General features: G+C 42.6%; 1 protein-coding gene across 1 annotated transcript in view; it reads left to right on the top strand.

Annotated features, from left to right (window-relative positions):
- LOC145341490 (erythropoietin-like) overlaps window positions 1–1,234 on the top strand; it is a 39,052-nt gene extending 37,818 nt beyond the window's left edge. Inside the window, exon 5 of the mRNA XM_080186461.1 lies at window positions 1,082–1,234. Within this exon, the coding sequence (XP_080042587.1) occupies window positions 1,082–1,234 (153 nt within the window). The remainder of the gene's footprint in view (window positions 1–1,081) is intronic.
- The last annotated feature ends 12,209 nt before the right edge of the window (window positions 1,235–13,443 follow it).

Below are 13,443 nucleotides of genomic sequence, written 5' to 3'. Positions count from 1 at the left end.
TGGCCATGCTAAATTGCCCCTTAGTTTCCCAAGATGTGTAGGTTAGGAGAATTGGCAGGCTAAATTCATGGGGTTATGCGGATAGGGCCTGGGTGGGGTTCTCTGCCGGAGAGTCGGCGCACACTCAGCAGGCCAAATGACCTCCTTCTGTGCTGTAGAGATTCTATTTTGGGAAATATGTTCTAGGTTTTTAATGTATGAATTCTTGGACTGGTGAAAAAGGACGGCACAGTGACACAGAGGTTAGCACTGCTGCCTCAAGGCGCCAGGGACCTGGGTTCAATTCCCAGCTTGGGTCACTGTCTGTCACGTTCTCCCTGTGTCTGTGTGGCTTTCCTCCGGGTGCTCTGGTTTCCTCCCAAAGTCCGAAGGACGTGCTGGTTTGATGCATTGGCCATGCTAAATTCTCCCTCAGTGTACCCAAAACAGAAGCTGGAGTATGGCAACAAGGGGATTTTTGCAGTAATTTATTTGCAGTGTTAATGTAAGCCTACTTATGACACTAATAAATAAACTTCAAACTTTAAAAGGAAAGCATTAACTGAACAACAAGTACTTTTGATTCAATTCAATGAATTGCTTGACTTAATGTGATTCAATATAGATTGCTTATGTTTACTCTGTTTATAATTGATCCAGTTGTAATATAACAAAATAAAGCACTTTTGACAATCCATTATCAGTTATGCTTTTTGGAACTACTTCATGAAATGAGGTCAAAATATTTCCTATACATCTTGTTTTATAGGGAGGAAAATAAATAGGAACAGATGTTACATGTTAAAATCATATTAAGTTATGAATGGCCTTGCCCTGACTGACTACTTTGTTTATCCTAGGAAAGTGGCTAAAATGTTGATATTTTTATTGTTTTAGTTGGAATTGTTCTTTTCTGTTTTAAATGGAAACAGTTCAATTTCAGTCCGGAGATCTAATTCTGGAAAGGCAGAACAGTATTCAGCACATTCCACATGAACCATTGTCAAGTTCTACAGCACGTCACTAAGTTCCAACAGGCCTGATGGGGTATGCTGGTGAAATTTCATCAAACAACCTACTAAACTTCTATAATATCTTACAGGACACATCAAACCAGCTGTACAGACGCACAAAGCCATTTATGGGAAGGACTGTCCGGAACGTATTATACACATACACTCGCTTGATGCACGGAAAAATTAATATCTTTTACCGAGAAATGGCAGAAGAGTATTGTAAACGAAGGAAAAGGTGACAATGACCAGATTAATGCATGTGGGTGCACTTTGTGGAGTTCAGCACTGAAATTTTGAACTATCATGCGCAATGCAAGAAAAAGAAAATGCAAGTTCTAGGTTCAGGATGAGTTACCAAGCCCAGTTCCTGTTTGTTGCCGTGCCAACAAATTTCAAGATATCATTCTGATGCAAGAGGATATGGCTACAGTTCAAGTTATGGAGAATATGTTACCCATGACTGGCTACGGATCAACTTACATTGGCAATTTTCCATTCACTTTGACAGTTTTTAGCCCCAGTAATTTTGTTATGGTTTAATGCTTTGTATAACCTGTAGAATGTAAGTGAACTTCCTTCAACCTTGACCAAAATGAGACTATTGCAATTTAGCATTCAGAATAATTTTTTTTATTGAGTCAGTTCTATAAATATATTATGTATAACATGTTATTAATGATTGGTAAGAACTATGGGTTATTAATAATGAGCATGCAATTTGTTAGCATTACAATGTTTGCCAAGTATTGCAGTAAAATCATGTGCACATCCTACAAACTGAAAAGCCAGATAGACTTGCAAAATGGCTGCGTTCACTTAATAGGCATAAAGTGGGCAGAACCAATTAAGGATTTGATTAGCAATCCACTACATCTGATTTTTGTATATTTAACCCCCATCCAATTCTTCAATCAGGTTTTGGACTGACACCAGATGTGTCTGCCAGTTTACAGTTAATTATTTTAAATTAAGCCCCAATAATGTCATTTAGATGTCTGCACTATTTTCAGCTGTAGTGCTCAATCATTTACTGATGTGGACCATGACTTCTAGGGTGTGCGGTTTATGGAGCTAGATTTAAAGTGTCCTGGAATAAGATTTGTAACAATATTTTGATGATATTTCTGATTTCTTTTCTCTTGTTTCTTTTCTTTTTCTACTGAGGGTTGCAAAGAGGCTTTATGCCATCTCTTCTGGCATTGTGATTGTTCTGGTACATCCACAATAGTGGGTTTGCCTCGATTTATAATTTTGAAGAAAGGAAACAGAGCTGTATGGGGGATCCTGGTAGGTCAGGCACCTGAGCAGACTGAATTCATCATTGGCTTCCATCTAAACTACCTTTTAGTGGTAGAGGCTCCCCCAGCTGACAATGGCCATTTAAAACTGGCTGTAGAAATTTCAGATCATCCAGAATTTCGGGAGATACCAGATGCAGAGGTGCATAGTCTGTCACAAGTCCACCTGCAACTGACATGGACCACAGAAATTAGATATAGTTCTTGGTGCTAAGGAATCAAGGGATATGGGGAGGGAAGGCAGGATCAGGATATTGATTTTAATAATCAGCCATGACCAAAATGAATGGTGCAACAGACTCAAAGGGCTGAATGGCCCATTCCTGCTTCAATTTTCTATGTTGATTGGCAATGCCAGCCAGCTGCAAGGTCTATTTCATTGCCTTTCAATGCAATCCCAGGGGGTGGGTGGCCTGGAGTGGCAAGTAAGGGCTCCTTTCTTGCTGCCAACTCATTCTGAGCCAACTCCAATTAATCAGTCACTAAATAGGGGTCTGAAAAGTTGCACCAATCCACCAGTTGGCATTAAACCATTTAGTTTGGTTTTAAGCCTCTACATTTATTGTCTGCCATCACATTTGCCAGGTGTATCTGTTACCTAAACAGTCTGTGTTCTCAAAAATATTTGCAGACTTTGTTAAAGATACTAATATTCTGTAGACACATCTGTAAGGAGACACATCCCTTAAAATTTATCCACCATTATTAAGGAGCCTCTTAATGTCATTTTGTGACCTTCTCAGTATTCATCCAGTCCCCGATCCAAAATGGGCTGTGAGACCAACCACACCACATGAATGAAGCTGATAGCACAGAATTAGATGTCTTACCAATGAATGACAAACCAGAAGCTAGGACAAAAACAGGGTGGGTGGGCAGGTTGCTAAAATCACCCAGGAGGCTTACTTGTCCATTCCTTTCCTGCAGTATTCAATTTTAACCTGTTCTTCTGAGCAGGTAGAAATATGTATGGAAACCAGCTGAGTCCTGCTTTAAATATGCAACTTAGATTTTGACGATGTCTTGACTTTGTTATTTTAACATGGCTTGAGTGAGGAAAGTAGATAAGGCTTTCTTACTAGGCTAAATCAGCTGGAAGAGGAATCAGGTCCAGAAGAACCTCAAAGAGGTCATTTTTTTAAAACCTTTTGTTTCCTGTAGGGGGCCTGAAGGAATTGGATTGTTCCTCCAAACCTCACAAGGAAAGTTTAGTTCACCCCTGCCTGTGGCTTTCCCCAATCCATGACTTATCTGAGTGCCAGGGGCCACTGTTCATTAAGTCTCCAGCCGTAGTCTTCTGCCACTTAGCGTTACACTCCAGCCATTGGTCAGCTGCTGCTTCCTGCCAATTTTGAGCAGGCAGCACAGTCAATGACCCCCAGAAGTTAAAATCATCTGAAGTTACCACGGTCAGGATAGTTTCCTGTTTATCTTGACCCCCATCCTATGATAAAATCGAGGCTGGAGTGATTATCTCAGTTTCCTGGTGAGAGGAGATAAAGTGACCCCAGGCAGAAACAAAAGTCTCTAAAAGTGAATACATTTTTATGTTCAACTCTTTAATATCTCTTTTTATAATACTTTTTAAAGGTTCAATTTAAGGAATGATATTAATGTTTTAAATATAGGGCCCAGCATTTCTGAAGAAACCAAATTTGTTCTAGTATGCAATGGCAGCACAGTGGCACAATGGTTTAGCACTGCTGCCTCATAGCACCAAGGACCCGGGTTCAATTCCCGGCTTGGGTCACTGTCGGTACGGGGTCAACACGATTTCCCCACGTCTGCATGGGTTTCCTCCCACAGTCTGAAAGACGTGCTAAAATTCTCCCTCAGTGTATGAGAGTGTGGTGGCTAGGGAATTTTCACAGTATCTTCATTGCAGTGTAAATGTAAGCCTACTTGTGACACTAATAAAAAAACTTAATGGGCACCATTGCTTTGGAAGAAATAAGCTGAGCCCAGATGTTCAACCAGAATTCTGGTATTAATAACACTGATTAAGTGTTGTAGTACTCGCCTTATTCAGGTATGGTTATCCTTATGGGATCAAAATGGTGAGATCTAACATTTCTGTGAACTTAACAGTTTGCTTGCTGTGCTCAGACTAGAAAATAATCTTCCATTGAAGTGAGCAGCCTTTTGTCAAGGAACACCGCCAAAGAAAAGGAAATTACTATTGAACCTCAGTTTCTGCCTGCCCTTATGGAAAGTGCAATTAACTCACAGCAAAATTAGGTTTTGATTCGTATATTTTCATAAAAGCCCTGTGGGAATTTTTGTTTGATTTTCATGCCTTGGAGATACAAATGTTCCTTTTGCACTATAAGTACTTTAAGGGTGAAAACTGAGTTGTGAACAATAAAAATTACTTCAAACTCACAGCAGTGAAAAGTAAGCTATTCGTTAAATGAAATAATATTTCTTGTGATGTGCAGTCCTTTGTTAAAGATTGTTAAATAAAATGATGAGAATATGTGCTTGCAATAAGTTTTATGTTGCTTTTGAGAAACTAAGGTTGAGGAATTCCCTGTTAAGTGTTCTCTGTTTTCACCTGAAGTTTTTCCCATTAGCTCCTACTACTGCAGCTATAACACACAGCAACACTGCAGAAGGAAATCTCTTGTGGACAGCATGAAATTCCAGTCATGCTATACTTTCTGGTACAATACCTTTAAGGCTCTTTCACCCTCTTTCTTTCCTACTCTATTTTACTGAACAATCTGCAAACTGAACCTAATCTGCTGTTGCTGTGCTGCATGAGAGTACAAATTTACAACATTAATTTAAAAGTTACCGCAGAAAAATGTCAATGATCATGGAATCCCTACAGTGCAGACAAAGGCTATTCAGCCCATCAAGTTTGCACACATTCTCTGGCAGAGCACCTTACCCAGGCACATGCCTCTGCCCTATCCCCATAGTCCCACATATTTACCCTGCTAGTCCCCCTAAGCTACACATCTTGGGACACTAAGGGTGAAATTATCATGGCCAATCCAGCTAACCTGCACATCTTTGGACTGTAGGAGGAAACTGGAGCACCCAAAGGAAACCCACACAGACACATGGAGAACATGCAACCTCCACACAGATAGTGACCCAAGCCAGGAATCAAACCCAGCTACCTGAGGCAACAGTGTGAACCACTCTGCCACCATGCCACCCTCACATTTGTTGTACCTAATCATTAAATATTTCACATTTTTATCTGTTATAAAACCACCTTGTCAAGTTTTCACTTTGTCTCCTATAAAAATTGACTTTGTTCCTCAACCATTAGCCCAAAATAGCTTACCCTTTCTTTTCTTTTTTCTTTCTGGGAGGTCCCAGATAATCAATGCCCAGATGTTATTGACATGAAGACCATCAAATCTTCTACATGTGCACAATATCCATCACTGAGAATCAAACAAGAGAGTATTTGTTATATAAAGTGAGGTTTACTGACGAAGAAAAAAAAACTGCTGCGGGGAAAGGCCTGGGAACTACGGGCGAGTCAGACTCACACATCTGTGGTGGGTAAGTTGTTGGATGGTATTTTGAGGGACAGGATCTACAGGCATTTCGAGATGCAAGGACTGATTAAGGACAGTCAGCATAGCTTTGTGAGTGGAAAATCATGTCTCACAAATTTGAATTTTTTGAAGGGGTAACTAAGAAGGTAGATGAGGGTATGTTGTCTACATGGACTTTAGCATGGTCTTTGACAAGGTACCGCATGGTAGGTTGTTACATAAGGTTAAATCTCACAGGATCCAGAGTGAGGTAGCTAAATGGATACAAAATTGGCTTGATGGCAGAAGCCAGAGGGTGGTTGTCGAGGGTTATTTTTCAAACTGGAGGCCTGTGACCAGCAGTGTGCATCAGGGACTGGTGCTGGGTCCACTATTATTTGTCATTTGTATTAATGATTTGGATGAGAATATAGGAGGCATGGTTAGTACGTTTGCAGATGACACCAAGATTGGTGGCATAGTGGACAATGAGGAAGGTTCTCTTGGATTGCAATGGGATCTTGATCAATTGGGTAAGTGGGCTGATGAGTGGTAGCTGGAGTTCAAATTAGATAAATGTGGGATGATGCTTTTTGGTAAATCAAACCAGGGCAGGACTTACTCAGTTAATGGTAGGGCTTTGGGGAGAGTTACAGAACAAAGAGATCTAGGGGTATAGATTCATAGCTTCTTGAAAGTGAAGTCACAGGTAAACAGAGTGGTGAAGAAGGCATTCATCATGCTTGGTTTCATTGGTCAGAACATCGAATACAGGTGTACAGTTCTGGTCACCCTATCATAAAGGATATTATTAAACAAGAAAGAGTGCAGAAGAGATTTACTAGGATGCTACCGGGACTTGATGGTTTGAGTTATAAGGAGAGGCTGGATAGATTGAGACTTTTCTGTCTGGAGTGTTGAAGGCTGAGGGGTGATCTTACAGAAGTCTATAAAATAATGAGAGGCATAGATCAGCTAGATAGTCAACATCTTTTCCCAAAGGTATGGGAATCTAAAACTACAGGACATAGGTTTAAGGTGAGAGGGGAAAGATACACAAGGGTCCAGAGGGGCAATTTTTTCACACAGAGGGTGGTGAGTGTCTGGAAGAAGCTGCCAGAGATAGTAGTAGAGACGGGTACAAATTTTGTCTTTTACAAAGCATTTAGACAGTTACATGGATAAGATGGGTATAGAGGGATGTGGGCCTGACGTGGGCAACTGGGACTAGCTTAGGGGTTTAAACAAAAAGGGGCGGCATAGACAAGTTGGGCTGAAGGACCTGTTTCCATGCTGTAAACTTTTATGACCTTTTTAAAAAGGTAGCAGGCAAAAGGCAGGTAATCATAGGCCGGTTAGTTTAACGTCTGTAGCTGGAAAAATGCTTGAATCCATCATCAAAGAAGAAATAGCGAGGCACCTAGAAAAGAATGGTTTGATAGAGCAGACGCAGCACGGATTCGTTAAGGGGAAGTCGTGTTTGACAAATTTATTGGATTTCTATGAGGATGTGACTAGTGCGGTAGACAGAGGGGAACAGGTGGATGTGGTGTTTCTTGATTTTCAAAAGGCGTTTGATAAGGTGCCTCACAAAAGGTTGCTTCAGAAGGTTAGGGGGCATGGAGTTGGAGGTAAGGTGTTAGTGTGGATAGAGGATTGGTTGTCTAATAGGATGCAGAGAGTTGGTATCAATGGGTGCTATTCGGATTGGCGGTTGGTAACTAGTGGAGTGCCGCAGGGATTGGTGCTGGGGCCTCAGCTATTTACATAAGAACACAAGAAATAGGAGCAGGAGTAGGCCATCTAGCCCTTCGAGCCTGCCCCGCCATTCAATAAGATCATGGCTGATATTTACCACTTATACAGATGATCTGGAGGAGGGGGCTGAGTGTAGGGTGACGAAATTTGCTGATGACACAAAGATGAGTGGAAAAGCAAATTGTGCGGAGGGTGTGGAAAGTCTGCAGAGAGACCTGGATAGGCTAAGCGAGTGGGCGAGGACCTGGCAGATGGAGTATAATGTTAGCAAGTGTGAGGTTATCCACTTTGGCAGAAATAATAGTAGGAGGGATTACTATTTAAAGGGTGAAAAGCTGCAGCATGCTATGGTGCAGAGGGACCTGGGGGTCCTTGTGCATGAGTCGCAAAAACCCAGTCTGCAGGTGCAGCAGGTGATCAAGAAGGCGAATGGGATGCTGGCCTTTATAGCGAGGGGGATAGAATATAAAAGCAGGGAGGTCTTGCTGCAACTGTACAGGGCACTGCTGAGGCCGCAGCTGGAGTACTGTGTGCAGTTTTGGACGCCGCACTTGCGCAAGGATATTTTGGCCTTGGAGGGAGTGCAGAGGAGGTTCACTAGGCTGGTACTGGAGATGAGGGGGTTAGACTATGAAGAAAGACTAAGTAGACTGGGTCTGTACTCGTTGGAGTTTAGAAGGATGAGGGGGGATTTTATAGAGACATATAAGATAATGAAAGGGATGGATAGCATAGAGGTAGAGAGATTCTTCCCGCTCAGAAAGGACAGCAGGACTAGAGGGCACAGCCTCAAGATAAAGGGGGGGCAGTTTAGAACGGAGTTGAGGAGGATCTTCTTCACTCAAAGGGTGGTGAATCTCTAGAACTCTCTGCCCGTTGAAGTGGTGGAGGCTACCTCGTTAAATATATTCAGGTCATGGGTAGATAGGTTTTTGGCAGACAAGGGAATTCAGGGTTATGGGGAGAAAGCAGGAAAGTGGAACTGAGCCACTTCAGATCAGCCACGATCTTATTGAATAGCGGGGCAGGCTCGAAGGGCTAGATGGCCTACTCCTGCTCCTATTTCTTATGTTCTTATGACTCTATAAGGCATCAGACAGCCACAGAAACATGCACTATATAAAAGGTGAAGTTTGCCTGATCAAATAACCAAACTAGCATTATCTATATACTTTAATAAAAATGGCGTATATGACATGATCGCTTCCAATTTCCACGATTTTTGGTGACACTTTTGTGTCAATATTCCACTGTCAATATTCAATAATGGATCCTCCTGCATCAGGTTCTACTGTTGTGATTGCACCCTTTGGATATTCAATGGTTCTGCAGCAAATAATGCAACGACTGGATTTTATGGTCCCCACAGGACTAGTTTTCAGCAGGGATATGTTAAACATGATGGGTGGCTAGCCCATTGCCTTCTTGCCCACCCTAACTGATACCCCATAAAATGGTAGCCAGTAGAGCACTGATATCGGAGTCTGTCTGCATTTAAAAAAACAATTAATGGGCAATTGAGTTCTTGAAGAAGCTCATGTCACAAAATTACAGAATCACACAATGCAGAAGAGACCCTTTGCCACTGAGTCTGTACTGACGTGTAAAACATCAGTCCTCCCACCTAATCCCATTTAACAGCACTTGTCCATAGCCTTGAATGATAAGACATGCAAGTGTGCAAGTGCTTATAGAACAGAATCATAGAATCCCTACAGTGCAGAAGAAGGCCATTCGGCCATCGAGTCTGCACTGGCCACACATCCACTCAGGCCTATCCCCATATTCCCACGTATTTACCCTGCTAGTCCCCCTGACACTAAGGAGCAATTTTAGCATGACCAATCCACCTAACCCACACATCTTTGGACTGTGGAAGGAAACCAGAACATCCGGATGAAATCAACAAAGACACAGGGAGAATGTGCAAACTCCATACAGACAATGACTCAAGCTGGGAATCGAACCTGGGTCTCTGGTGCCGTGAGTCAGCATTGTTAATCACTGTGCCCACATCCAAGCAAGTTTTAAAGGATATGAAGTAACCTACCTCCATTACTGTCCCAGGCACACATTCCAGACCATCACCATCCTTTAGGTAAAAAAGTATTTCCCCACAACCCCCCGTCAACCTCCTGCCTCTCACCTTGAACCTATGTCCCCTTGTGACTCACCCTCCAGCTAAGAGGTTTAGCTACTTACTCCTAGCCACTCTTTTATGCCTCTCATAGTCTTCTCTGCTCCAACAAAAATATCCTACACAACCCTTCTTCATAACTTAAATGTTCCACCCCAGGCAACATCCTGGTGAGTCTCCTCTGCACCCCCTCCAGTGCAGTCACAAACTTCATATAATGTGGCAACAAGAAGTGTACACAGTACTCCAGCTGTGGCCTCACCACAGTTCTGTTCGACATCAACATGGCTTCCTTGCTTTTATAATCTATACCTCAACTGATAAAGGCAAGTGTCCGATATGACTTTTTCACCATCCCACTAACATGCCCTTCTGCCTTCAGGAATCTGTGAACAAACATTCCAAGTCCCACTGATCCTCAGAACCTCCTAGTGTCATGCCATTCATTGAATACTTCCTTGTTCAAATTACTCCTTCCAAAGAGTATCACCCCATATTTTTCAGGGTTAAACTCTATCTGCCACTTATCTGCCCATTTGACCATACCAATATCTTCCTGTAGCCCAAGACACTCAACCTTACTATTAACCACCCAGCCAATCTTTGTCATCCATAAACTTATTAATCCTACCCCTAGCATAGTCATCTATGTTGTTTATATAAATGACAAATAATAGCAAACCCAGCACAGATCGCTGTTATACACCACTGGACGCTGGCTTCCAGTCACTAAAACAGTATTCTGACATCAACCTCTGTCTCTTAACTTGCGACTAATAAATAAATAATAAACTTCTTATTCAAATAAAACTTTGTACAGTTTAGTAATAAGAGGGCACCACCTAGTGGCTTTTCTGGTGCATTGGCATATTTAGGCAGAATTTTCAAAAGGTTTTTGCATAGAACATAGAACAGTACTGCACGGTATAGGCCCTTCGGTCCTCGATGTTGTGCCGAGCTATGTCCAAACCCAAGATCAAACTATCCCACTCCCTATCATTGTGGTGTGTTCCATGTGCCTATCCAATAACTGCTTGAAAGTTCCTAAAGTGTCCGACTCCACTATCACAGCAGGCAGGGCATTCCACACCCCAACCACTCTCTGAGTAAAGAATCTACCTCAGGCATCCCTCCTATATCTCCCACCATGAACCTTAAAGTTATGCCCCCTAGTAACAGCTACATCCACCTGAGGAAATAGTCTCTGCATGTCCTATCCACCACATCATCGTGTAAACCTCTAAGTCGCCTCTCATCCTCCTCCGCTCTAAAGAGAAAAGCTCCAGCTCTCTCAACCTTTCTTCATATGACTTACCCTCCAAACCAGGCAGCATCCTGATAAATCTCCTCTGCACTGTCTCCAATGCTTCCACGTCCTTCCTATAGTGAGGTGACCAGAACTGCACACAATATTCCAAATGTGGTCTCACCAAGGTCCTGTGTAGTTGCAGCATAACCCCACGGCTCTTAAACTCAAACCCCCTGTTAACTGATCTGGATTTTGTGGAAGTGTTGTGGTCTTGGGATGGAAACTGTCAACATTTGCATCATTACTCCTCTGAAACTGAGAGCAATTTCTAGAGTCTGTACATTGACATAAAATCCAGACGTTGTTGTCAGTAGTGAAACCATTTCTTTGTAACATTATACTACCATCAACATCATGGGGTCACCATTGAGCAGAAACATAGGGGCGATTCCCCCAAAGTGCTGAATTGGTGGGAAAACTGGTCGAGATCACAACTGTTTCTTCAGTGCAACTTTAGACCTGAACCTCCCTACTCTGTGCAATGCAGAGGTCACAGTCGGGAACATCATTAAAAATCTGAGGGGCAGGGCCTATTTGCACCGGAGTTTGACAGCTCTGGAATTCTGCACATGCGCAGTGGCCCCGATTAATCAGTCTCCCCATTTGCTGGCCAGTTCAATCACTGGCCAGCCCGGGGTCACTGCAGTTCTGCCCCTCCAGCACCCCCTGATCGCAGCCTTCACAACAATTCCTGGGCCAGTCCTGATACCCTCCACCCCACTCCAGACAGCCCCGATGTCCAACCCCACCTGGGTAGTGCCAGGGGGCACAGGCTTGCACTGCCAGGGTGCCCATGCCCAGGGGCCACCACCACCACCCCCGTCCCCCACTCCCACGCTCCTGGGGAGCCCCGATTGTCCCTCTTCACTACTGCAGTGTCTTCCGTTAGTTCCCCGAACGTGGGTAACTATTCTAAACCCCACCAGAATGAAGTCTTCCTGGCGGGGTGGGAGATGTTATCAGGTCCAGCAAGCTCCATGCTGGGCCTGATAATTGAATGCAAAATACATTTAAAATGCATTAAAAAATGATTTGAATGACCTACCTCCCTTCCCGTTGGTTTTCAGCACAGTCTCAACTGCAACTGTTCTCTGCCTCTGAGAGACACGCATGCGTTCCCAACTGGATCTGCTAGAAACTTTGCAGGTCGCAATAGGAGAATCGCCCCATAAGGGCAGTTACGGATAGACAATAAATGATGGCCCTTGCTAGAGTACTATGAAATGTCTTGGAGATGATTTTCTGCATCAAAGGCATGATATAAATGTAAGTTGCATTTTCAGCAGAGGAAGAACAAGTATGAATCATAATCTTGCTTGCTAATAAATATTGCTAAACATATGCCACAAACATTCTACAGTTTTTCTTTCCAAGGTGCAAAGGCAGTGTTTAGTATTTTTATTGACACGGTAGTGAAAGAATGACTAAATTAAATGAACGATCCAAGCACAAGCCAGTTGCACAATTACCTGTTCAGGTAGATTTAGCTACCTGTTCAGCTTTCTGCACAGCGGAAACATTGGCAGCAATAAAGTGATCAGTAGTGGAATGCCACTGGACAGCATTTTCCAGCGTACCCACAGCAAACAGAGTTCAGTGAACTGGTGGCCAAATCGACAGGAGAATTGAACCACACCTGGAGAAAACATTCAAAAAAAGCAATACATAGATAAAATTATTTGCATGCTCTACTATTGAATCCTTTCTGTTACAATTTGGTGAGTGATGTTGCTATTGCAATACACAAAAGAACATGGCAAATAAAGAAAGTGCCACCATGAGTGATCAAATAAAGATATTCATTGAATTATACAGTTCTTCACAGAGAAGGATGTATCAATTAAAGCATGTTAATGTCAATACAATCACTTAATGGTCATTGTTTCATTTGAAGTGCATGCTAATAGATTTGCAAGTATTATAGTATGAACAAACTTTGGGGAAATTTGAGGAGTTCATTGAGGCAGTCACTGAAACCTGAGTGAGCAATTATTACACAATCCATTAATCTATGAGAAAGATCATTTGAAATTCACAGCCATTTCACAAGACAATAATGTGCATTCTAGGAGTTGTTTAAAAGCAATACAACCCTCAGTCTTGTGATAGAAGAATGGGGTTGTCTTTAGGACCAGTGCAGCTATCCAGGAGATATCCAACAGTCCAGGATATGTCTAGCTATCAAGGAGATGTCCATCTGCCCAGGTGATGTGCAGCTGTCAAGAAAATGTTAAGGAGTTTTCAAGGTGCCAGATCTTTCAAAGCTATCCAGGAAGTGTCAAAACTGTCAAGGAACTGTTCAAGGATACTAGACAAGTTGATATGCAGGTAAGAGCAAAAGGTGGTGAGGGCTTCGGTTGGCATAAATTGGTACTATGTAGGAATGGAGCTATGGGGCAATGAGGGTGAATAGAGAGCATTATTTTGGAATGGGGTGTGAGATCCAGTG

The sequence above is a fragment of the Carcharhinus amblyrhynchos genome, chromosome 3 (assembly GCF_965287045.1).
Source record: "Carcharhinus amblyrhynchos chromosome 3, sCarAmb.v2.hapA, whole genome shotgun sequence".
NCBI classification, from domain to species: domain Eukaryota; kingdom Metazoa; phylum Chordata; class Chondrichthyes; order Carcharhiniformes; family Carcharhinidae; genus Carcharhinus; species Carcharhinus amblyrhynchos.
The sequence above is the reverse complement of the archived record's forward strand: the minus strand, read 5'-3'. Positions and strand labels throughout refer to the sequence as shown.